General features: G+C 42.9%; 1 protein-coding gene across 1 annotated transcript in view; it reads left to right on the top strand.

The window, feature by feature from the left end:
• Positions 1-6,137: 6,137 nt before the first annotated feature.
• Positions 6,138-23,987, top strand: part of LOC129864126 (regulator of G-protein signaling 3-like) — a 271,563-nt gene continuing 253,713 nt past the window's right edge. Inside the window, exons 1-3 of the mRNA XM_055936752.1 lie at positions 6,138-6,293; positions 20,968-21,018; positions 23,240-23,298. Of these exons, the coding sequence (XP_055792727.1) occupies positions 6,215-6,293; positions 20,968-21,018; positions 23,240-23,298 (189 nt within the window). The 5' untranslated portion in view covers positions 6,138-6,214. The remainder of the gene's footprint in view (positions 6,294-20,967; positions 21,019-23,239; positions 23,299-23,987) is intronic.

Below are 23,987 nucleotides of genomic sequence, written 5' to 3'. Positions count from 1 at the left end.
AGCCGCCTTACCTGTCACGCCATGCAAAAGGCTAGCTATTTGCTGGTGCAAGTGGGGACACTTTAGGCTAAGGAGCAAGTTTTATACATCACCATGGCCTACCTATTAAGAAACTGACGGTTAGAACTTTTAAGGCTCCGTGGATTGATGAGGAATGGAAAAACTGTATGGTTGAGAGAGATGAAGCTAAAGGAGTAGCTAATAAGTCTGGCTCACATCTGATTGGCAAACGTATTGTAAATTGAGAAATGATGTGACTAAACTGAACAAAAAGAAGAAACTCTATTATGAAATTAAGATAAATATGATAAAATATGATGGAAAAATGCTTTAGAGTACTTTAAAAGGAAATGTACAGTATTATACAGAGCCATGAGTGCATGGAACTCCCTTCCATCTCATATAGCGCAAGTGAACAGCAAACCTGGTTTAAAAAAACAAATAAAGCAACACCCCATGGCACAACACCTCTACTCCATGTGACCTACTTGTTGTATGTACTGTCATGTATGTGTAACTGATAGATACACACTACATGTTCATGTTTTTATATGTATGTAAATTGTAAAGCATTTAGTCTGTAATGTCTTTTTCATTATGCGTTGAGCCCCAGTTAGACTGTTGGCATCGGCTAATGGGGATCCTAAAAAATATAATCAATCCAAAATGAAATGATGGGCAGAAAGACTAATTGAACTCCATCTTTCATTGAATCAGAAGGCTCATTCATAACAAAACCTTTTGATGTTGCCAATTATTTTAATGACTATTTCATTGGCAAAGTAGGCAAACTCAGGAATGAAATGCCAACAACAACTGTGAGCCATCATATTCATGCATAACAGACCTAATGATGAAAGAAAGGCATTGAAATTTAGAATTCTGTATAGTTTGTGTGGGAAACCAACTGTTAATGACATTTATATTTTACATTACATTTTTGTAATTTAGCAGACGCTCTTATCCAGAGCGACTTACAGTACTGAGTGCATACATTTTCATACTTTTTTTGTACAACTTAGATGGAAAGCTACTCAGGATGGTAGCGGACTGTATTGCCTCTCCTGTTTGTCATATCTTTAATCTGAGTCTGGAGAAAAGTGTTTGTCCTCAGACCCGGAGGGGAAGCTAAAGTCATTCCGCTACCCAAGAATGGTAAAGCGCTCTTTACTGGTTCTAACAAATCATTCCCTAAGTTCTAGACATCAGCTATTATTATTGTGTTGAAAGTCCCAAATTGTCTGTATAATCCCCGGTACTGCTGCTCATTCCGTCCACCAGCTCCGGAGGTCTACCTCACTGGCCTTCTAGGCATCACTGAACTGGATCAATACCACCAACCCCGGACTGTCTTGTTTCATTACGCACACCTGGTTGACATTCCCCCTGATTAGTATGTTATATACAGTCTGTGCCCTCTGTTCCCCATTGTCCTTGTCGGTTATTGTTACCATATCCGTTGGTCCTGTGAGTACCTGTGCTGTTGTGCTGTTGTATCGACATCCATGCTACATGTTATTGTGCACTTGTTTTACGGGTCTTGTCCCGTGTATCATTTAGAGGTTTACACCTCACTCTTTTGGTTGGGTGGAGTAAATAAAAATCCCTATTTTGTATTACTGCACCTGTCTCCATAAATATAAAATATATTTTTATTTGTTTAACACTTTTTAGGTTACTACATGATTCCATATGTGTTATTTCATAGTTTTGATGTCTTCACTATTATTCTACAATATTGAAAATAGTACAAATAAAGAAAAAGCCTTCTGGGAACCAGACTTACAGAGTAGAGAGTGGGAGATAGTTTTGAACCAGGCCTGAGATCTTCCTTTCCACCCTCAGATAGAAAGTGTCACAATTTCCAGGAATGTTTGGTGATTTAGCATGAGATAAATCGAGGAAAATGACATTAACTACACATGGCAGCCAGAAAGTCCATTTCAAGTTCAATTCACTATAGATCTGGAGAATCTTGACATTTTGACATCCATTGTCCAGTCCTATCCTTCCTTGTCTAATTCTTGACATGAGATGACATAAAATAGCTGCTGCGGATATCCTTTGTCTACCCAGCCTGACTCAGTGGTTGTCTTAGTCTATTCCCAGAGGTAGACTCTGTCCTGGGCTATGCTTATCTGGTCTTCCCCCTCCAGCACAGTGGGAATGTCAAGAGTTTCAAAACGTTGCTTTGTCTTTTCTTAAGAAGCAATGATAAGTAGAACATAAATTAGAGAAAGGGAGTGAGGGGAAGAGAGAGTGACAAGGCTGCGGAAAAGTGTGTCCTGTGCGTGTGTTTGTGTGTGTGTGTGCGCACCTACCGAACCAGGCTCTCTGGAGCCCAAATAAAATAACATATTAGGGTTACTGTGGCAGTTTTGGGGTGGGGCTATATACAGTAGCCAGCCAGTGAGAGAGGAAGCTGCATGCAGAGTGAGTCGTCTTTTTAAGCCGCTCTTCATCTCTCCACCAATTGAAGTGCTGGTTTTATTTGGACCCCTTCTGCAGAAAACAGCCTGTTAATCAGGATTAGTAGGGACCCTGCTAGTCCAGCTTGGCCAGGAAAGGGCAGGTCATCACCAGGTTACTAGACCACTGGAGCTGTACTGGGCAAGCTGTGAAAATAACATCCAGGCAAAACCAATAGAAAGCCAAGTCACTATCCATCTGCTATTGTCCTTTCACCTATGAGGTGTTTAACTCTGCTGAAGGGCAGAATAAGGTTTATTGTCCAAGGGGTATTACATAATGGCAGATTTCAAACAGAGATACAGTGGCTTGCGAAAGTATTCACCCTCTTGGCATTTTTCCTGTTTTGTTACCTTACAACCTGGAATTAAAATACATTTTTTGGGGGTTTGTATCATTTGATTTACACAAAATGCCGACCACTTTGAAGATGTAAAATATATTTTTTGTGAAACAAGCAAATTCGACAAAAAAAAGAACTTGAGCGTGCATAACTATTCACCCCCCCAAAGTCAATACTTTGTTGAGCCACCTTTTGCAGCAATTACAGCTGCAAGTCTCTTAGGGTATGTCTCTATAAGCTTGGCACATTTAGCCACTGGGATTTTTGACCATTCTCAAGGCAAAACTGCTCCAGCTTCTTCAAGTTGGATGGGTTCCGCTCATGCACAGCAATCTTTAAGTCATACCACAGATTCTCAATTGGATTGAGGTCTGGGCTTTGAATAGGCCATTCCAAGACATTTAAATGTTTCCCCTTAAACCACTCAAGTGTTGCTTTAGCAGTATGCTTAGGGTCATTGCCCTGCTGGAAGGTGAACCTGCGTCCCAGTCTCAAATCTCTGGAAGACTGAAACAAGTTTCCCTCAATAATTTCCCTGTATTTAGTGCCATCCATCATTCCTTCAATTCTGACCAGTTTCCCAGTCCTTCCCGATGAAAAACATCCCCACAGCATGATGCTGCCACCACCATGCTTCACTGTGGCGATGGTGTTCACGTGGTGATGAGAGGTGTTGGATTTGCGCCAGACATGGCATTTTCCTTGATGGCCAAAAATATAAATTTTAGTCTCATCTGACCAGAGTACCTTCTTCCATATGTTTGGGGAGTCTCCCACATGCCTTTTGGCGAACACCAAACGTGTTCGCTTATTTTTTTCTTTAAGCAATGGCTTTTTTCTGGCCACTTCCGTAAAGCCCAGCTCTGTGGAGTGTACAGGTTAAGGTGGTCCTATGGACAGATACTCCAATCTCTGCTGTAGAGCTTTGCAGCTCCTTCAGGGTTATCTTTGGTCTCTTTGTTGCCTCTCTGATTAATGCCCTCCTTGCCTGGTCCGTGAGTTTTGGTGGGAGGCCCTCTCTTGGCAGGTTTGTTGTGGTGCCATATTTTGTTATGGATTTAATGGATTTAATAATGGATTTAATGGTAGTCCGTGGGATGTTCAAAGTTTCAGATATTTTTTTATAACCCAGCCCTGATCTGTACTTCTCCACAACTTTGTCCCTGACCTGTTTGGAGAGCTCCTTGGTCTTGGTCACTTCTGAAGGTAATTGGTTGCACCAGATCTTTTTTTTTGTTTTTTTGAAACAAGTAATTTTTTTTACTTCACCAATTTGGACTATTTTGTGGACTACATGAAATACAAATAAAAATCGATTTAAATTACAGGTTGTAATTCAACAAAATAGTAAAAACTCCAAGGGGAATGAATACTTTTCCAAGGCACTTTATTGGTGATGAATTCATGTGCTTTGGGTGAGATGGTAGGAGTAGCCTCTATCCCCAAAATATGTGAGGTTCACTCCAGATTTGTTTTTACAGTTGGTTTTATCATGTAACTTGAGCATCTCTTTCCTGTTTAGTGCAATGCAGTTCAATGGTGTAGATGAACACATTAGCTTCAATGGTGTAGATGAACACATTAGCTTCAATGGTGTAGATGAACACATTAGCTTCAATGGTGTAGATGAACACATTAGCTTCAATGGTGTAGATGAACACATTAGCTTCAATGGTGTAGATGAACACATTAGCTTCAATGGTGTAGATGAACACATTAGCTTCAATGGTGTAGATGAACACATTAGCTTCAATGGTGTAGATGAACACATTAGCTTGGCATTAATTCCTCTTCCAAGGTAATTTATACTAAAAATGTTATTTTTGAGAGAGATTTTGTGATAGATAACAAATAAAACACATTTTGTCATTTAACTCTGTTGAATAAGCTTGTTTTCTTGTTGCTAGAGACCAAGCATGTGTTTATATGTGTATAATATATGAGTGTAAATGTACACTGAGTGTACAAAACATTATGAATACCTGTGCTTTTCATGACATAAACTGACCTGGTGAATCCATGTGAATCTATGATCCCTTATTGATGTCACTTGTTAAATTCACTTCAATAAGTGTATTTGAAGGGGAGGTGACACGTTTAAGAAGGATTTTTAAGCCTTGACACAATTGAGACATGGATTGTCTATGTGTGCCTTTCAGAGTGTGAATGGGCAAGACAAAATATTTAAGTGCCTTTAAACGGGGTATGGTAGTAGGCGCCAGGCGGACCGGTTTGTGTCAAGAACTGCAACGCTGCTGTTTTTTTCCACATTCAACAGTTTCCTGTGTGTATCAAGAACAGTCCACCATCCAAAGGACATCCAGCCAACTTGACACAACTATGGGAAGCAATGGAGTCAACATGGGCCAGCATCCCTGTGGAATGCTTCCGAATCGTTGCAGAGTCCATGGCCCAACGAATTGAAGGGGGGCAACTCAGTATTAGGAGGGGTATTTACTGTTTGTACACTCAGTGTATACTTTGCAATCGTCATCATCTTTGTCATGGAAGCCTATTTTTGTTGAGTTTTACATAAAGATACATTCTGCAGTAGCGACAAGTATAATGTTCCTTGGAAAAACTGAAGCTAAATCCAGCCATCACTAATTCATAGAGGCTGGTGTGAGTGACTACAGCGAGATATACTACATCATAGTGTCAGGACAACTGTGAGTGTGTGTGTGTGTGTTTGTGTGTGTGTGTGTGCGTGTGTGTGTGTGTGTGTGTGTGTGTGTGTGTGTGTGTGTGTGTGTGTGTGTGCATGCATGCGTGCGTGTGTGGGGTTTATGTGGTGGAGGCATTGGTCCATTGTCATCCAGCATCCTTTCCTTTAACCCCACCCTCTGGTTCCTTCAATCAAATGCTTTCCCCTGCCCTGACCAATCACAAGTGTCCATGATTGTCACTCTATCAAAGTGACAGGCGGTTGGATGTTAGGAGGTTAAAAGGGCATTGCCTGGGCATGCCCTTGTCCCCCCCTCCTCCCTCCTGCACATGCATTCTCTCTCTCTTTTATAGATGGATTTCCCCCAGTCTCTCAAGAAGAAAGGATTAATGTGGACTTGACAGGGATAGCTGTGTTTTTGCCTTTCTCTCTCTTTACCCTGCGCTCAGTCTGCTCCTCTCTCTCCTCCCACTCTGTCTCTCCTTGTCTTTCCTCTTTCTCAGTCTGCCATTTTACTCTCTCGCTCTCTCTCTTTATAATTTCTTTCTCTCTCTCTCGCTCTCGCTCTCTCTCTCTCTCTCTCTCTCTCTCTCTCTCTCTCTCTCTCTCTCTCTCTCTCTCTCTCTCTCTCTCTCTTTTCTCTCTCTATCTCTCTAGCTGCAGATAGCATCTGGTTTCTGGTTCTTTCCTCAGCTCCTCTGACCTCCTCTCCTCTCCTGCTGTAGCCTCAGTTTGGGATGGAAGCTCCCAGTGTACACATCGTCACCCCGGGCAACCTACCTGACAACTCGCCTGAGTTCACGCTGAAAACTTTTGGTGAGTACAAGTCTTCTTTTTCCTTTTTTTTGGCTCCAAGTGAAAGGTTTGAGTAGTGAATTGTCGTTTTGGTGGGGTATTCTGTAGGTTTTTGTATTTGTTGTGATTGTACACTTGTAGCATAGCACTAGCCAATCAGATGGGTTTGTCCAGTCAACTTCCTGGTAACCCATGGGGAGTCTACTCTCTGCTACAGAGGTTGAGTCATATGGGGGTGACGATCTCTCTTTCTTTCTCTCTTTTTCCCTCTCACTCTATCTCTATCCATCTGCACTTGAGGCCAAGAGCCGTGGGCACAAGCACTAAAATACTTTCATTTATGTTTAATATTTTACCAAAGTGTGTCCACACTGAGGCAGTTCTGAGAAGTCAGTCAAGCTCCACCCTTTTGGGTCAATGTAACTTTCAGTGCCACTTGGACAATTCCTTCACCACATTGATAAAGACAGTGACAGTGCAGGAATTCGGTCAATGGACACACATGATACACCGATACACCATACCTGAACATGAGCCTCTATTACCAGCATCTCTTTAGTGGGCTCAGGTGTACTGGGAAGTAATTTGGCTGGTAATGAGGGTCCCCTCGTTTCTCAAACGCTAAATAATTCATATATGGTATTTAGACAGGACGATGCACCTGGTTTCAAAAGACAACACTCATTAATAATGTAGTATTTAGCTGTCCTGCCTGAAGCTAGGAGAGCAACATTAGGATAGGCACCAGGGGGGTGGGGGAGTTGAGATGGAGCTCAAGGTTTAATGGGGTCACAGATTTGTTCCATGAGAGAATGAGAGTATAAGTAGACACAATACATATGGAAATATAATATACTCCTCTGGAAAGGACATGAAAAAGTAATGGAAAGGCATATGTTTTGGAGATGATCTATAGTCTTTTACATCTATTCAACACTTTTATGATTTAGCAGAAATTGTGGGTGCTACACATTGGTGGTGGGTCGGCTCAGGTCATGGTGTTTGTATCAGGGGCTGGAACCAAAATAATTTTTCTATTGTTTCGTTCTGAACAGAAACATATATTTTTTTCAATCCGTTCCTCTGTTCCGACCAGCAAAATAAAGTTCTGAACCGGTTCGAACCCCAAAAAAGTAACGGTTTATATAATTCCTTTCTTAACCTCTGAAATCATTATTATTATTATTTTTTACATTAGCTATCTCGACATTTCATTACTTCACCAATCATTGCGGATAGAGCAGCTTGCTATGGAGCGGGCAGGCTATTTAGATGCATTGGACAGACAAGTGTAGGGCGCGAGATGCAAAAGGTTGCTGGTGGGGAGAGAGCGAGAGGGGATGGAAGAGGAGGATTGGCTTGAAGTGCTGAACATATTGCTGTTATGACATGCATTATCTGTATTTGGCTCACAGAATAATACCTACGGAGGAGCGGCTTCTATGAAATAACTCTGAATTTCTTTGAACTTCAGAGAGTTGGCTTCACGTTGGGGCGGCAGGTAGCCTAGTGGTTAAACTAGGCTACCTGCCGTTGGACTAGTAACCGAAAGCGTTGGACTAGTAACCGAAAGGTTGCAAGATTGAATCCCAGAGCTGACAAGGTGAAAATCTGTCGTTCTGAACAAGGCAGTTAACCCACTGTTCCTAGGCCGTCATTGAAAATAAGAATTTGAGAAAAAAAAGTTGGACAAGAGCTAGCTAGATAGCTAACACGCTTGTGTGTGCAGAGCGGCACCAGAATTAAAATAAAAACACGTCTTAACTTTTTGTAGTTAATAAATCCAATGTGAAATGTGATAACTATAGAATCCTTAACTAGCATTGAAAAAGTTAATCCATTCTTCTGAGTAACAGAGTGAGGGATTTGCATAGGCACTTTGTTGCATTTTTGTGGGACTGGAAAAAAATGCATGGAATGTAAAATAACGTTATTAACCAGCTCTCATGATTTTAAAATAATGGTTCTGTTCCGGAACAGCATAGATCACTTTCGTTCCTGGTTCTGATTCTGTTCTGCCCCACAAAAATCTTATTTTCAGGTTTGTGGCTCTGTTTCCTGAACCAGTTCCAACCCTTGGTTTGAACCGTTATATATGACACTGTATGCATTATACATGTATATTGTTGTTGTTATCATGATCTGCACTGGATGTTCTCAAACCCTCTTTACATTCCAGCTAAACACTTAAAATAGACAGAGCTATAACTGCACTATAATCAGGCTGTATTTGGCCCAGAGAGACTGAAGTAACTGTGTACCAGCAGCGTGAGATGAGGATTACATCTGTAGAGTCATTACTGTAGTGCAGCAGATGCTTTCCTCCTTCTTTTTCACATGACACACAAAGGAATGATAAAACCAGCAAAGCCTGCACAAAGCCGTTGGCCCCGTGCCCTTTCCGTGTTTTAAACCTGGTCGTGTCTGCCGGGTTCCTTCAGTAATGCTTTCGCTTGTGGTGTTCTAGCCCATCGGGGGAAGAAGCACTGCCACACACACAATGTGTTGTTTACTAGTTTGCCCCTCCCTGAATAAGTGGAAGGTTTGGCCCCCTAAATCCAAAATGCTGACTTGTCTTCCTCTCTCATCCCTCAGTTGTCGCACTGGCAGGTGCATATAATGTAAAAAAAGCTCCTGAGAGATTGACCCAGAAATGGGGTCAAATCATGTTTCTTCCTCATCCCTCTGCCTTGAAAATGGTGCTTACACACGATGTCTCATTTGCTGACTTTGCTGACCCTCCACATTGACCGCAGACCTTATTAATGACTCGTTGGTTGAATTTTAGGAGGATACCATCAATAACACTAGCGTTAATGTGCCCTTGCCAACCCGATAAACGGCCATTAATCACACACACTTGATCCAGCCGGAACCCAACCAGAACAGGAAGCCCCAGTGTGCTTGGTACCGCGATTGAACTTGACAGATCTTAAACGGCCGCTCTGGATTAAGAGCCACTTAAGTCTCCATTCACTGTTTTCCCCTCTGAGAGCCACCTGTTAGGAAATTGGGTACATAGGCCGACATACATTTTCCCTTCCGTTAGCTGAGGTCCTTTGCTGAGAGAGGCACTTTAGGGCTGATTGTGACTACAGCACTGTCAGGCTACCACTGGGAAACTTTGTGCTCTGTGCTGAAGGTACTGCTGGTGCTGCTTCTCTGTGACAAGCAAAGAGAGAAGAATATGGTATGTAAATTATGTAAGCAGCTGTGAGGGGAGAGAGAGAAGACTGGGTGATGTCAAAATAGAGAGAAGTAGGCAGAGAGGATGCTGACAGCCTTAGATAGTGTTTTCAGTGTTTAGTCTGTTGTCTTATTGGAGTTTGCTGCCGGGTATCTTTCTGAGTAAAACAGTTGACAGGAGGCTAGATGGAAGATGATAGTGTAAATACTGAGCTCTATGAATTGTGCAAGTGAAGTACAGTTGGCTTCTTTCAATTCTCCCGTGGAAGACGTTTCTCTCAGTTATGCTTTAATTTCTTATGTAAGATAAAAGTGTCTGTGATGCAATGGTTATTGTCCACTGTTCCGAAAAGGGAACTGGGATGTCTCATACCCCTTATCCTTCTCATTTAAAACATTGTTTTTCTCTCTTTCCCTTTTCATCACTCCCATCCCTCTCTTTCTCCTCTGCCTGTATCCTGCCCACTGCCAACCCACCCCAAAACTACGCTGCTAGTTGATTTCATTTAAATGAAAGCTGTTGCTTTGATTCTCAAAGCTGCATGAATATTTCAAATGGTAGAGAAAAATGTAATGTGTAGAGTGTGATCAGCCTTTCACATGACTCTAATCATGCATTCTAAATTAGGTTTGGACTCTTAGATCAAGGGCGTAACTTTGGGGGGTGTAACGATCGTCGTCATATTCCTCCTCGGATGAGGAGGAGCATGGATCAGACCAACACGCAGCGAGGTATGTGGACATAATGATTTATTAGACAAACGACGAAACACAAAATAACACTTTAGAAAAACAAAATAACAAAACTAACTAAACAGACCTAAACTTACGAACTTACATGAAACGAAGAACATACGAACAGGAACAGACAAACCGAAACAGTCCCGTGTGGTAACATGTACTGACACGGAAGACAACCACCCACACACAAACAGTGTGAAAACACCTACCTTAATATGACTCTCAATCAGAGGAAATGAAAACCACCTGCCTCTAATTGAGAGCCATATCAGGTCACCCTTATACAAACATAGAAACATATAACATAGACTACCCACCCAAACTCACGCCCTGACCGTCAAACACATACAAAATAACAGAAAACAGGTCAGGACTGTGACAGGGGGTCAATGGGTTCCGGGGGTCAACACCCTTCTAGGGAGGTCCGGGGGAATTCCTCCCTGTGAGATAGTTGTGAAAGGGTTGTTTCTGGTGAATATTGAGGGGAAAATATATCCCAAACTTTGCTGATAATTTGGTCAATATATCCCAACCACAACTGAAATACCAATAATTTCTTTATTACTTTAAACTGTTGGTATAACAATAACAGTTCAGAAAGTAAACCTGATTGGCAATTTGTTTGTAGAACAACTATATCAGTTCTGGGTTGTGCTTAATTCAATTGACCATTTGCTATGTTGCGTACCGGCTTGTACTGAACGACACGTTTCCCCAAAACGTTCTTCAACGCTCTTGAACAGACTTTTAGATAACCTATGTTTTCTCGGTTTGGTGGGTGTGACGGGGTGTGGCTTGAAGTAGAGGTCTTCACGAGTCCACCAGACCCTAAATTACGAGATCCGTCCCGGGACCTGAGCGGGTTCGGGTCCAAAATTCAGAGTTTTGTCTGATAGAAATGCCACGGATCTCGAGTATGTACAATTGAAATTGATTTACCAACTGGACCCAATTGGACCCATCCTCTGTTCATTTGTGTGAGGTGATGAGAAATGCGTGAGCTTGTTATCTGTGTCAGCCAATTGCAACTCAATAAAATGTATAGGTTATGTCCAGCTGAAACTGGTTCTGTCCGCTCACCACATGTGCGCCTGCTGCTTAGGAGAGAGAGAGCGAGTGAGAGGGGCATAGGCTACTGTTGAGTGTGAAGATGGAGGCCTTTTTCATTGAAGTAAAACAAAAGTTAGATGAGAAAGGTATAGCCTAGTGAAAAGAAGCCAACAAGGGAAATGTCCTACGTTGGGACAAGTTGTAATATTGTCGTGGACAAAGATGAGAAGAATGTTGGCGCAGCCAAATGGACTGTGTGTGTGCAACTCGCTATTCAGGCTTAATTTATTTAGATTTGTATTTATTATCATTTCTTTTATCATTAATTATTATTATTGTATGTCATTATTATTATTATGGTAGGCCTATTTAAGCATCTAAACCTGTGCAAAAAGTGTTTTCTTTCATTTTGTTGTAACATTTTCATTGGCTAAATTAAGTTTGAACTGTCTTTGAATTTTTTTGCTCTTTAATATAAGTTAAAAGTAGGCCTGTTGTAAAATAAATATAATTAGCCTATTGCTGCCATTTGTTTGGGATGCCTACGGTAGACACTCACCTTGTTGGTAATTGCTGCAATATAGGCCAAGCCTGTTCAAAATGTTTGTGAAGGTTTAAACCAGCTCTTTAAATATGCAACAAATGTTTTGTTTCATTCTGTTGAGCCATTTTCTTTTGCTAAATTAAAGTCCAACTGTAATGTTGTGTTTGACGCAATACAATAGAATTACCGGTAGGCCTATCTACTCGCACTCAAACCCTGAAAAGGAAAAAACTAAGAGGGCGAGATGCAAAACTTAATTTATTGCCACAATATAATAACCTATTTGTATTACTTGACTTACTTTTGATATTACCATAATAAAGGTGAGAAACTTTTGTGAAGGTTTGGTGTGGTATGGCTATTATTTGGCTTAGCTACTGTAGGTCTAAGAAGGCAGTGTGCACCGGTGCTCCAACTGACTTTGACAGTTGAACATGAGATGAAAAATAATGTTTTAGGCCTACCAGAGTTACTCCTTCAATCTAACAATATAATGCTTATCTGTATAAAAAATATTCTGATTGGAAATTTTCGGAATGATCCTCCTTCTGTACGCCTATATCTATATAACAGTAGTAGCCTATCTGATAGGGATAAAGAAATGTCAGTGTCGGGAACATGGCACCAGCATATCTCTATCTTTCTCTCGGTCTCTCTAGGGCTTGGCCTAAGCTTCTTTTTTTATATTGTCATGACTCTCTCTCCTTGGTGAGGATCAAAGGTGCCAGATCAGTTCGGCACATGGCTGGCAGATAGCCAGAACGCCCCTCTCTCCCACCAGAGAAGAGAGAGGGAGGAGTCGGGACGGTTTTATGACTTAACAACCAGTCGTAAACTTTCTCTCTCTTGCCCTGCAGTATGAGAAGGAAAAAATCCCTTTGTTACCGAGAGACTCTTGCCGCCAAAAACTTCAACATCAAACAATGGACACTGGGACAATGTATTTCAACATCCGAATGTTGGGAATGATGAGAGATGGAATACGGGAAATTAATGTATATTTTGTTAGTCCACTAGGGACCTGTTTTGTTGTATTATGTATGTAATCAATAACTTATACTGTGTGTGTTTACGTATTCTGTATTAAGTTTTCAATAAATAGCAGTTATCATATTAATGATAGTCACATCATGGCAATATTAATATCATACAGTGGACGCCTAGTCCTATAGGCCTATATGCATACAATGCCCTGATACATTTGTGCTCTAATCTCCAACAGCTGAACCGTGAGGTGGACATTTATTGTTTTAGGAAAGTAAAACCCAATAAGACAATAGGCTATAAAGTTTTGATATGCTACACATCCAAACACAACAAATAGTTTTTTTGCAATTTGTTATAGGTCAATTTTAAGGAAACGTAACTGTGTAAATTTGGCCAATATTTCTTGTTTATTGATGGTGCTGGCAGCACCCAGTCAAAGGTTTCTTTTTTTTTCTTCTTTTGAATCTGGGTCTCTCGGATCCGAACCGGCACGGGTCTGTTTTTCCACGGGTCTTTTCGGAATGGGTCTGACTGTCCTCTGTTCCATTTGGAACCGGTCTCCGTTTAAAAAAAATGTAACCCGTGAAGACCTCTAGCTTGAATCAATGAGTTACATATTTGAAGCCCAACCCCTCCCTGTTTTTCAACTGGTTGTTTAGAACAGCACCGTTTCCGTTTAATTGATCGTTGCTTTACATTTTTTGGGACTGAACGCAGCCCTGGTGACTTTTCTACTCCAAAATGAATGAATGTTCATATCATGTAAATAAAATGTTCCCCTCCAAAAATGAGCCCAACAACATATTGGTTCATATTGTCAGGCTGGTGTGTTATTTAGCAATAAACATGATCACCTGTAACCCAACTGATGCAGCATATTGGCTCTAATAAATAGGCTGAAGCATGCCCATCTGTATTTGTGCTAATCATTAGCAAGATCAGTGATTCTCAAACTTGTTCAGTTATGACCCCTTTCATCAGGAGGGAACATCCCATGCCCCCTTACCTCCTCCAATTAAATGAACTGCTACTATGTTACACAGAATAGGGTATAAGAATACCTTTTACTCATCTAGATACAGTACACACTAACACCTGTACCTGGTTTCCCTTCCATATTGAAATCAAGAAGAAAATAAATAAACCAGCTTACTGCTGTGCATCTCTATCAATAAATACTAGGGTATGCACATTTCACAAATACTAGGGTATGCACATTTCACAAATACTAGGGTATGCACATTTCACAAATACTAGGGTATGCACATTTCACAAATACTAGGGTATGCACATTTCACAAATACTAGGGTATGCACATTTCACAAATACTAGGGTAGGCACATTTCACAAATACTAGGGTATGCACATTTCACAAATACTAGGGTAGGCACATTTCACAAATACTAGGGTAGGCACATTTCACGGTAGGCACATTTCACAAATACTAGGGTAGGCACATTTCACAAATACTAGGGTATGCACATTTCACAAATACTAGGGTATGGACATTTCACAAATACTAGGGTATGCACATTTCACAAATACTAGGGTAGACACATTTCACAAATACTAGGGTAGGCACATTTCACAAATACTAGGGTATGCACATTTCACAAATACTAGGGTAGGCACATTTCACAAATACTAGGGTAGGCACATTTCACAAATACTAGGGTAGGCACATTTCACAAATACTAGGGTAGGCACATTTCACAAATACTAGGGTATGCACATTTCACAAATACTAGGGTAGGCACATTTCACAAATACTAGGGTCGGTACATTTCACAAATACTAGGGTATGCACCTTTCACAAATACTAGGCACCAACATATAAAGTTGGTTCTGGAAGTATTCTTAGGGTGATTATTAGGGTGCATAAACATGATGAATGCTTCCCCCCATAATTTCGGCATTCATATTTGTTTTCTAAACATAAAAAAGGAGACAGACAGGCTGCCTCTGACTGGCATGCTTGAGCCTATACTGCCTGAGGTTCAGAGAATCAGCCCTTCTCTAATTATGAAGCCTACTACAAACCAGTTGTTTCAAAGTTTATAATGTTACCAAAGTTGTCTTTCAACTAACAAAAAGTTGTCTTTCAACTAACAAAATTGAGCCAAATATAACCATTGCCATTTATCACTCGTTTTTCACTCCCACCACTTCACAATAGAAACCTTGAAAAATATCCTGTTCTAAATATTTCTTATTTGTACTTATGAATTTACCATGTTAAATGTGACTGTACATTTTTATTTGTTACTAGTTAGCTCACAGAATTAAGGGGTTTGTTAAGAAGAGAGAGGAGAGGGAGAGAAAGAGAGGAACTATTGCTCTGTTCTCCTTACAAGCCGTGCACAACTATTTTCACTTCTCAAACCACGGCCTCGAGGATGAGGGCCAAACCAAGCATAATTGGCGGGGTGGGGATCCAATAATAAAATTAGGAATTGAGTAGTACTGTTTAGCGTAAAACCACAAAAAGCCAGTCGCTACAGTGGGAAAACAATTTCCAATCCATCAAATCCCCCCACCCCCCTCTCTCTCTCTCTCTCTCTCTTTCTCTCTGTCTCTCTGTCTCTCTGCTAGCAACTAAAATACATTGTTGAGTCTTTGAAAGCTTTTTATGCCTATAATCAGTCTTTCGTTCCATTCTCTCTCCATTTCAGATAAGCAATATATCTTTTTTAAAAGCTCTTGCAGTTACCCAGTCAGCACAGAGTGGTGAGGTAACATGAAAGCGGTATGTTCCGTACTTTCTCAATCGCCTAATCATTTATCCAGCCGTCCTAGTGAAGCAGTGTGTTTGATAATGAAACTCGTCGGTCTCTGATTGAATTTAGTTGAAATCCCTCCTCTCTGCCTTCGAACTGTAAATAGACAAATAAGCAGTGGAGGGATTCAGAGCTTAAAGAGAAAGAGACTAAGAGAGAAGATTTCTGACAGGGTTCAGTTAATGAAACAACGTTGGACTTGGCTCAGGCTCCCGCTGGTTACCAGGGTACAAGGTCTCATTAGCAACGGTTCACTGGCTGTCTCCTGTAGCCTTCACAGGCCTGTCTGACAGGAGACAGCAAGATGGCCGCCTGCTGAGGCCATTGTGTTGGCGTTGTCTTTGACCGATGATGCATAAGATGTCCTGTATAGTTGGTAGGTGGGTGGTTGGGTGCTTTGATGTGTAGTGTACTGTATACTGTATATAGTGTAGTGGTCAACAACTTTGGTCCTGGAGATCTACAGTGTGTATTCAGACTCATGCACTCTGTAGGTCTCCAGGACCAGGGTTGGTGTCACTTGCTCCATACGCCCTTGTGTGACTGCTTTTTACGGCTTTTTATTTATACTGCATAGTCTTTATGCCACTAAGTTTAATTGAACATATATTTCCAAGTGTCCCTTGGCTTGCCAAAGTATTAGCCATACTTCATTTTATTTATTTAACATGATTATGGCACAGTTGGTACTCTAACTTTCATCCCCAAATAGAAAGGGAGCCATATCATTTTAAAGTCACCATCAACAGGCTGACTTCAGGTGTGTCCTATCTCACCACTGCCCTATATCACTGATGATTGTCGCAGCCATTTCGAGAACTGACACATCCTATCAAGTTTAGGTAAGACCCAGATGTAGACAGTGTAGAAGTAACAATAGTTTATTACAACCACAGGGGCAGGCAAACAACAGGTCAAGACAGGCAGGGGTCAATAATCCAGAAAGGGTGTAAAGGGTCCAGAACGGCAGGCTGTCTCAGGGTCAGTGCAGGCAGGGTCAATAAATCAGAACGGTGGGGTAAGATACAAAATGGCAGGCAGTCTCAGGGTCAGGGCAGGCAGGGTCAATAATCCAGAACGGTGGGGTAAGGTACAAAACGACAGGCAGTCTCAGGGTCGGGGCAGGCAGGGTCAATAATCCAGAACGGTGGGGTAAGGTACAAAACGGCAGGCAGTCTCAGGGTTGGGGCAGGCAGAATGGTCAAAACCGGGAAGGAATAGAAAACAGGAGGAGGACAACAAGCAGGAGCAGGGAAACAAACGCTGGTAGGTTTTACGAACAAAACCAACTGTCAACAGACAAACCGACAACACAGGTATACTGGAAACAGGAGACAAAGGACTGTGAGACATGGGTTTAACTCTCAACACATGAAATGTAGGATGTATACGAAGGGTATGGGGCAACAGCAGACGAACAGCAGAGGGGCTAATGATAAACCGGGGGGAGAGTTTGCGGGATTCCACCCAGGGGGGCAGATCCCGGGTGGACAGCCATACCGTCTGCCCGAGATGATACCGGGGAGCCGGGGTCTTGTGGCGAGGTCTTGTCGTCGATACCTGGAGGTGGTCTTGAGGAGGGCCGATCGGGCTCTCCTCCAGGTACAACGACAGCGGCGGACAAACATCTGGGCAGAAGGTATGCCGACCTCTTCTTCCTGCTCAAGGAAAAGTGTGATACCCCAGGGAACACTCAAAAGGTGATAGGCCTGTGGCAGAGCAGGGAAGGGTGTTGCGGGCGTATTCGACCCACACAAGCTGCTGGCTCCAGGTGGTGAGGTTGGCGGAGGCCAGGCAGCACAAAGTAGTCTCTAGGTCCTGGTTGGCTCGCACCGACTGCCGTTGGACTGGGGGTGGAACCCAGAGGACAGGCTGGCCGACAACCCAATGAGGGCGCAGAATGCTTTCCAGAACCGGGACGAGAACTGAGGACCCCGGTCAGAGACTATGTCAACTGGTAGTCCATGGATCCGGAAGACGTGCTGCACCATGAGCTGGGCTATCTCTTTAGCAGGGGGTAGTTTGGGGAGAGGAATAAAGTGGGAGGCTTTGGAAAACCGATCCACCACAGTCAGGAAGGCGGTGTTGCCATCAGTTGGGGGAAGACCCGTGACAAAGTCCAGGGAAATGTGAGACCAGGGATGGTGAGGGACAGGCAGAGGTAGGAGGAGACCAGCCGTAGCTTGCTGAGGAGTCTTGTTTTGTGCACAAACCGTGCAAGCGGCGACGAATGCGGAGATGTCAGGGACCATGCTAGGCCACCAAAAGCGTTGTCGCATAAAAGCCAGAGTCCGACAGGTGCATGGGTGGCAAGCAAGTCTGGAGGAGTGGGCCCACTCCAGGACCACAGAGCGGACCGCGTCAGGCACAAACATCCGGTTATCTGGACCCCCCAGGGTTCGGCTGGGAGCGCTGTGCCTCCCGAACCTGCTTCCCTAATCCCCAGCTGAATGCTATCTCCAGGCATGAGGTGGGACGGACGGTCTCAGGTTCTGGGGTAGAAGTCGTGAGGCTATAGCGGCCTGACAGCGCATCTGGCTTGAAGTTCTTGGATCCCGGCCGGTAGGAGAGGGAGAACTTGACCCGGGTGAACACTAGGGCCCATCTAGCCTGCCTGGAATTGAGGCACTTGGCGGTGCACAGATATTCCAGGTTCTTGTGGTCGGTCCACACAATGAATGGATGTTCCGTCCCCTCCAGCCAGTGCCCCCACTCCTCCAGCGCCAACTTCACCGCAAGCAGCTCACGATTTCGCACATAGTAGTTCCTCTCCGTGGCGTTGAGGTGGTGGGAGAAGAAGAGGATGTCATTGAGGTAGACGAAGACGAACCGGTTTAACATGTTGCGGAGAACATCATTAACCAGAGCCTGGAACACAGCAGGGGCATTGGTAAGGCCAAAGGGCATTACCAGGTACTCGCAGTAGCTGCTCGCCGTGTTGAAGGCAGTCTTCCACTCGTCCCCCTCCCGTATCTGCACCAGGTGGTAGGAGTTCCATAGGTCCAGCTTGGAGAACATGGTGCCCCCCTGGAGTGAATCCAGAGACTGTTGTTGATGAGGAAGATGATGACGTTGATGATGCTTTTTGTTTTGTCAGCACATTGTTGATATGTTGTTGACGAGATGATCTAAGAATGCAGAGAGCACTTTACTTATTAGGCAACTTTGGCTTGCTATACTTTTGTGCTGCTGCTAATGTTGATCACTAGTAGGCCTCCTGAATATATTTGTATTGAAGGCTGTCAACCCTGTGACATGATGTACTAGCTCATTGTATTTACTGTAACTGTGTGCATTGTGATCCATGTGGATTGTATGTGTTCAGTGTTTTATGCACCTTTGCTGTAAAAAGGGCTTTATAAATACATTGATTGATTGTTTGATTGAATAAAGTTGAAACTCTGTAGTGTTGCCCAAGCCATTGTTGTCTCAGACCTCTCTCTGTCCTCTGTCCTGGCTCTGGTACAGTGGCTGGGTTCTGCTCTGTGTGACATGAGCTGGGAGCTGGTATGCCAAAAGGATAGATGCCCATTGTTGTCAGGCTTTCCTAGTCTGCCCCATTTTATTTCTGTCTCAGTCTCTCCCAGTCTCTCCTTCTGTTTCTCAACTTCTCTCCCAGTCTCTCTCAATGTCTCCCAGTTCCAGTATCGTTCTGTGTCTCCCCGTCTCTTCCTGCCTCCTACCCTCTACCAGTCTCAGTCCTTCACTATGGAGACTGGCATGCCAGTGACAGGTGCATCAGATGCGTTCCCATTGTCTCCAGTCTCTCCCGTTATCTCTGCCCCGAGCACAGTTCTCCTCTCTGGACTGGTTGGCGCCAGACACTGGTTCTTTCCCTCTGACCTCCCACCACCCTAACATCATGGCAGGCTATTGAACAACGCTCCAGTTGCTCCACACTGCTGCCACAGACACAGACAGCGCAGGAGATGGCATTACTCCTACTACCCCAGGCATGCACATACAGTTGGCTAAGCATTGAATGCCTCCTCTCTTTATTTCCTTCACTGTTTAACCTGTTTCAACCAGGGAAATCCTTCAGACTTCGTAACAGCTCATGAGATTAAATGAAAGTATGCTGTATGTGAATCCTTTTAATTTCTGATTGGTCATTGAGAGTAATGCCATCTTGTAGTGTGCTGGAACTCCCATTGTCTGTTTTGGGAATAGGTGACTCAGTTTGATTGAGCCAGTTAAGCCTTCTTTAATACGTTTTCTTACACAACAATCACCCGGTTGACTACTGGGTCTATTAGAGGTCATATTTAACTCTCATTCTGTTGTTATGGCCAGCTGGTGTTTCCTCCATTGTGTCCAAACCTCACTTAGCAGCTCCTTAGCTAACCTCCTCATTCCAGCATTAGGACTTTCACCACCTGTTGTTGATCTTTAAAGCTAATGTGTTGAGGTTTACTGCTTTCTCACCTTCAGCTGAATTATTTCCAGCCCTCTAATGGGCTGTGCACTATTCAGCATTTAAAGCAGGCACTGTTCAGAAATAAAGAACAATAAGTTATATTTGACAGTTGCTCTCTGTCCTGGTAAACTGCACTCCTTCGATCCCCTCCTTGTCCTGGTACTTACCCCTGTCTTGGAAATACCTCCTTCTTCCCTTCCATGACCGTGCTTTACCTTAGTTTCCTCAACGCTCCCCAGCCCATAGTTCTCAACGTTTTGAGATTGCGACCCACTTAACCTCCCTTCTAGTGACCCACCACATGCTTAAAGCAGTGTTTCCAGCTAGTTGTTCAAGGACAAATACAGTAGTCTAACTAGAAAGCCATGCCAACTTCAGTGTGGGAATCTCAAACATCACTAGGCACACTGGGCCAGTGTCATACCTAGCTGGTCCAATCCCATCTTTACATAATAATGGGGGTGGGTAGGGTTTAGCTACAGTGCCAAAGTCAATATCACACAGGGTAAATAGCAGCATGGTTGATATGCTAACACACAAAGCCCCAGGACACAGCAACCGTGGATTCATTGCAAACTCTGCCAATTCTGTTTACTTTGGGTGAGGGCACTGCCAGCTCCCAGCACCTATCCTGTTTAAGTCAAGAACACAATACAACACTGAGTTACTTGTGTTAATGACAGTGCAGATCTCTTCTGTGTGTGTAATCAGCAAGGCAATGTTTCCCCCCCTCTCCCTCCATCTTCCTTCCACACTACACAGGAAATATTCTTATCTCAGATCCTGGAGATGCAAAAAGGAAATCCAGAGATTCATAGAAGCAAATATTTATGCTCAAGGTTATACAATGGTTTCACGTCTATTAAGCCTACTGATTAAGCACACATATTGTTCTGGAATAGACTAGAGGACGCTAACACAGTTGCACATGGATGCACCGCTATGTTTGACCCAATCGTTAGGAATCTCTTCTTGTCTGTTCTCTGCCTATAGGTCAGCTGAAGCTGTCAATCATCCCAGAGGATGGACTCCTTATCGTCCATGGTGAGTACCAGGATGTCATCCTCCAGTCAGCAGGCTCCATGTTGTCAACTCCACCACAGACATGTGAACAGTTGTCTTCTTTTAACATGGTTAAATAGGTTTGATAGTGTGGCATTTATGAATATGGTAAGTTCATTCACAGAATATACTATGCCCTCTGTAGTTACTGGGACAGTGAAGCATTATTTCTTCTTTCGGCTCAATACTCCAAAAGTTAGGATTCTGACAGCTTTAATTTGAGGGTATTTTCATCCATATCGGGTTGACCGTTTAGAAGTGTAATTGTGTACATATTCCCCCCATTTTAGGGCACCAAAAGAATTAGAACAAATTCACTTATTAGTAAAAAGTAAAGTGAGAAAGTTACAGATGCATAAATATCATACCCTCCTCCCCTGTTATTGTAATGGTGAGGTAATGGTGAGGTTAGCATGTCTTGGGGGTATGGTATAAAATGCTAGCCTCCCCTACTATTGTAATAGTGAGAGGTTAGCATGTCTTGGGGGTATGATAAAACATGCTAGCCTCCCCTGTTATTGTAATGGTGAGAGGTTAGCATGTCTTGGGGGTATGATATAAAATGCTAGCCTCCCCTGTTATTGTAATGGTGAGAGGTTAGCATGTCTTGGGGGTATGATATAAAATGTTAGCCTCCCCTGTTAATGTAATGGTGAGAGGTTAGCATGTCTTGGAGGTATGATATAAAATGCTAGCCTCCCCTGTTATTGTAACGGTGAGAGGTTAGGATGTCTTGGGGGTATGATATTTGAGCGTCTGTAACTTTCTCACTTATCATTATTCACAATTCATTCAAGATTATCTGTAATCATGGTAGCATCCACATTCATGTAGAAGTTTTTAGAAACATATTCTATAATTATTTACAATAAAAGTGACTCCAAAATGACACAATACATTATTTACCATTCATTTCAATTGGGCACAATGTAATCTGAAACACAACCAAACCAAACAGAAAATGCATCCAACACATTTGTAGAGTCACAAGCTTGATGTAGTCATTGTGTGCTACGAATAGGGGATCAAATACTTTACTTTTTATACAAATAAGTGAATTTGTCCAATACTTTTGGTGCCCTAAAATGGGGGGACTATGTTCAAAAAATGCTGTAATTTCTAAACGTTTCACCCGATATGGATGATATTCCCTCAAATTAAAGCTGACAGTGTGATCTTAAACCCCATAGTCATTGTGTCCTGAAATGGGGGAATAACTTTTGGAGTATAGAGCCAAAAAGAAGAAAAACTGCTTCACTGTCCCAATAATTCCGGAGGGCACTGTGAATATAAATTGTGCTTTGTATGAGAATGGTACAGCTCTTTATGCAAATCTTAGTGGTGTTTCTGTATGGTTTCTGCCTTACTGCCAAGCTATTTTGCACTGGCATCTAGTTCTCCTCACTCTCTGTTTCTCTGTTGCTGTTTGCTGTTTTCTCTCTAATTTGTGTGGCTGTGGTGGAGAGCCACTCTGCAGCCTAAAGGGAAAACACAAAGGGAACAAATGTCAACCCAGCTCAAGTCAGAGGCCAGACTGCGTGTGTGTGTGTTTGCACTGCCTCTGTCAGACACATAGAACACAGACACAGACACAGACACAGACACAGACACAGACACACACACACACACACACACACACACACACACACACACACACACACACACACACCCACACACACACACACACACACACACACACACACACACACACACACACACACACACACACACACACACACACACACACACACACACACAAACAGATGCAAACAGTGTCCCCGGCACGGTGACACCCACCAGTGCAGCACACTCTCTGAAATAATATGTCACTATTGGAGATTGTGTTGCAGCAGTGGGGAGGTAAAGTGGGACATGTCACCTAGTGCCCTCACACACACACAGATAGTTTCAACCTCACTGCGTACCAGTGGAAGAGGATCTAGGCCTGGATTAAATTCAATGTATCTCAGTCTTAAATCTCAATCTCAAACCATTTTATGATTTGGTTTATATACTGTGTTCCTTATGATATCAAAGGATGTAATTCTACCTCTTCCATCGCCCTAACCTCTCATCATACATGTAGGTTCACTGAATACCAGAGACCAGTCACACAACAAATGTGTCCCCTTTACTGTCCTGATGGTATTTCATTGTTTGTCGTGAATTATTCATTTCTACATACCCAATCTTGTACCCACAGTTATGGAGGCAAAGAGCCTTATGGGAAAGAAACACGTCACATGTGACTCGTATGTTAAGGTATGTGACACTGCCTCCACGGCAGCATGTGCATGCTTTGGTTCCAGCCCAATCAACTAGTCATGGTATTCAATCTAGACTCAGATTAGTTTAATCAGGTGTGTTAATGCTTGAGTGGAAGACCCCCCCCCACACACACACACACACAGTGGGTCTGCTAAACTAATAGCAGAAGTCATAACCCTCGTCAAGGCTAGATTTAGATTTCCTGTTTGTTCAGATTTCATCTCTCAGCAGACCTTGGCACAGGGCAGATGGATTAGTGCCGGCTGTATTATATTGTGTGTGTGCGTGCATGTGTCTGTGTGTGTGTGCGAGAGTTTAGGAGACAGACGCGGAGGACGTACTGCGCTGTCACAGACTCTGAGCTATCTGCTAGATTACCCTCAGTAACATAGATTGACAGCTCTAGTCTTCCACTCTCTGTGTCTACACGGAGTATATGCGATGTGAATACAACGTTAGTCAGTCTCAGTCTGGAAATCCCAGTCCAAGCCCACCAACGCAACGCTCATGAAGAGTCTTTGTTTACAAAATACTGTCCTACGCAAGTACTGTCCACACAAATGTGATTATATTGAATCATATTATGAAGGAAGTGAGGAAGTGCATAAATACCATAATGCTGGTTTGATTGAGTGGAGCTCTCATACCCCAACCAGAGTACTCGTTCTGCCACATCTGGTCTC

This window comes from Salvelinus fontinalis, chromosome 10 (assembly GCF_029448725.1).
Source record: "Salvelinus fontinalis isolate EN_2023a chromosome 10, ASM2944872v1, whole genome shotgun sequence".
Taxonomy (NCBI): Eukaryota; Metazoa; Chordata; class Actinopteri; order Salmoniformes; family Salmonidae; genus Salvelinus; species Salvelinus fontinalis.
This window is presented reverse-complemented; position numbering and strand designations above follow the sequence as displayed.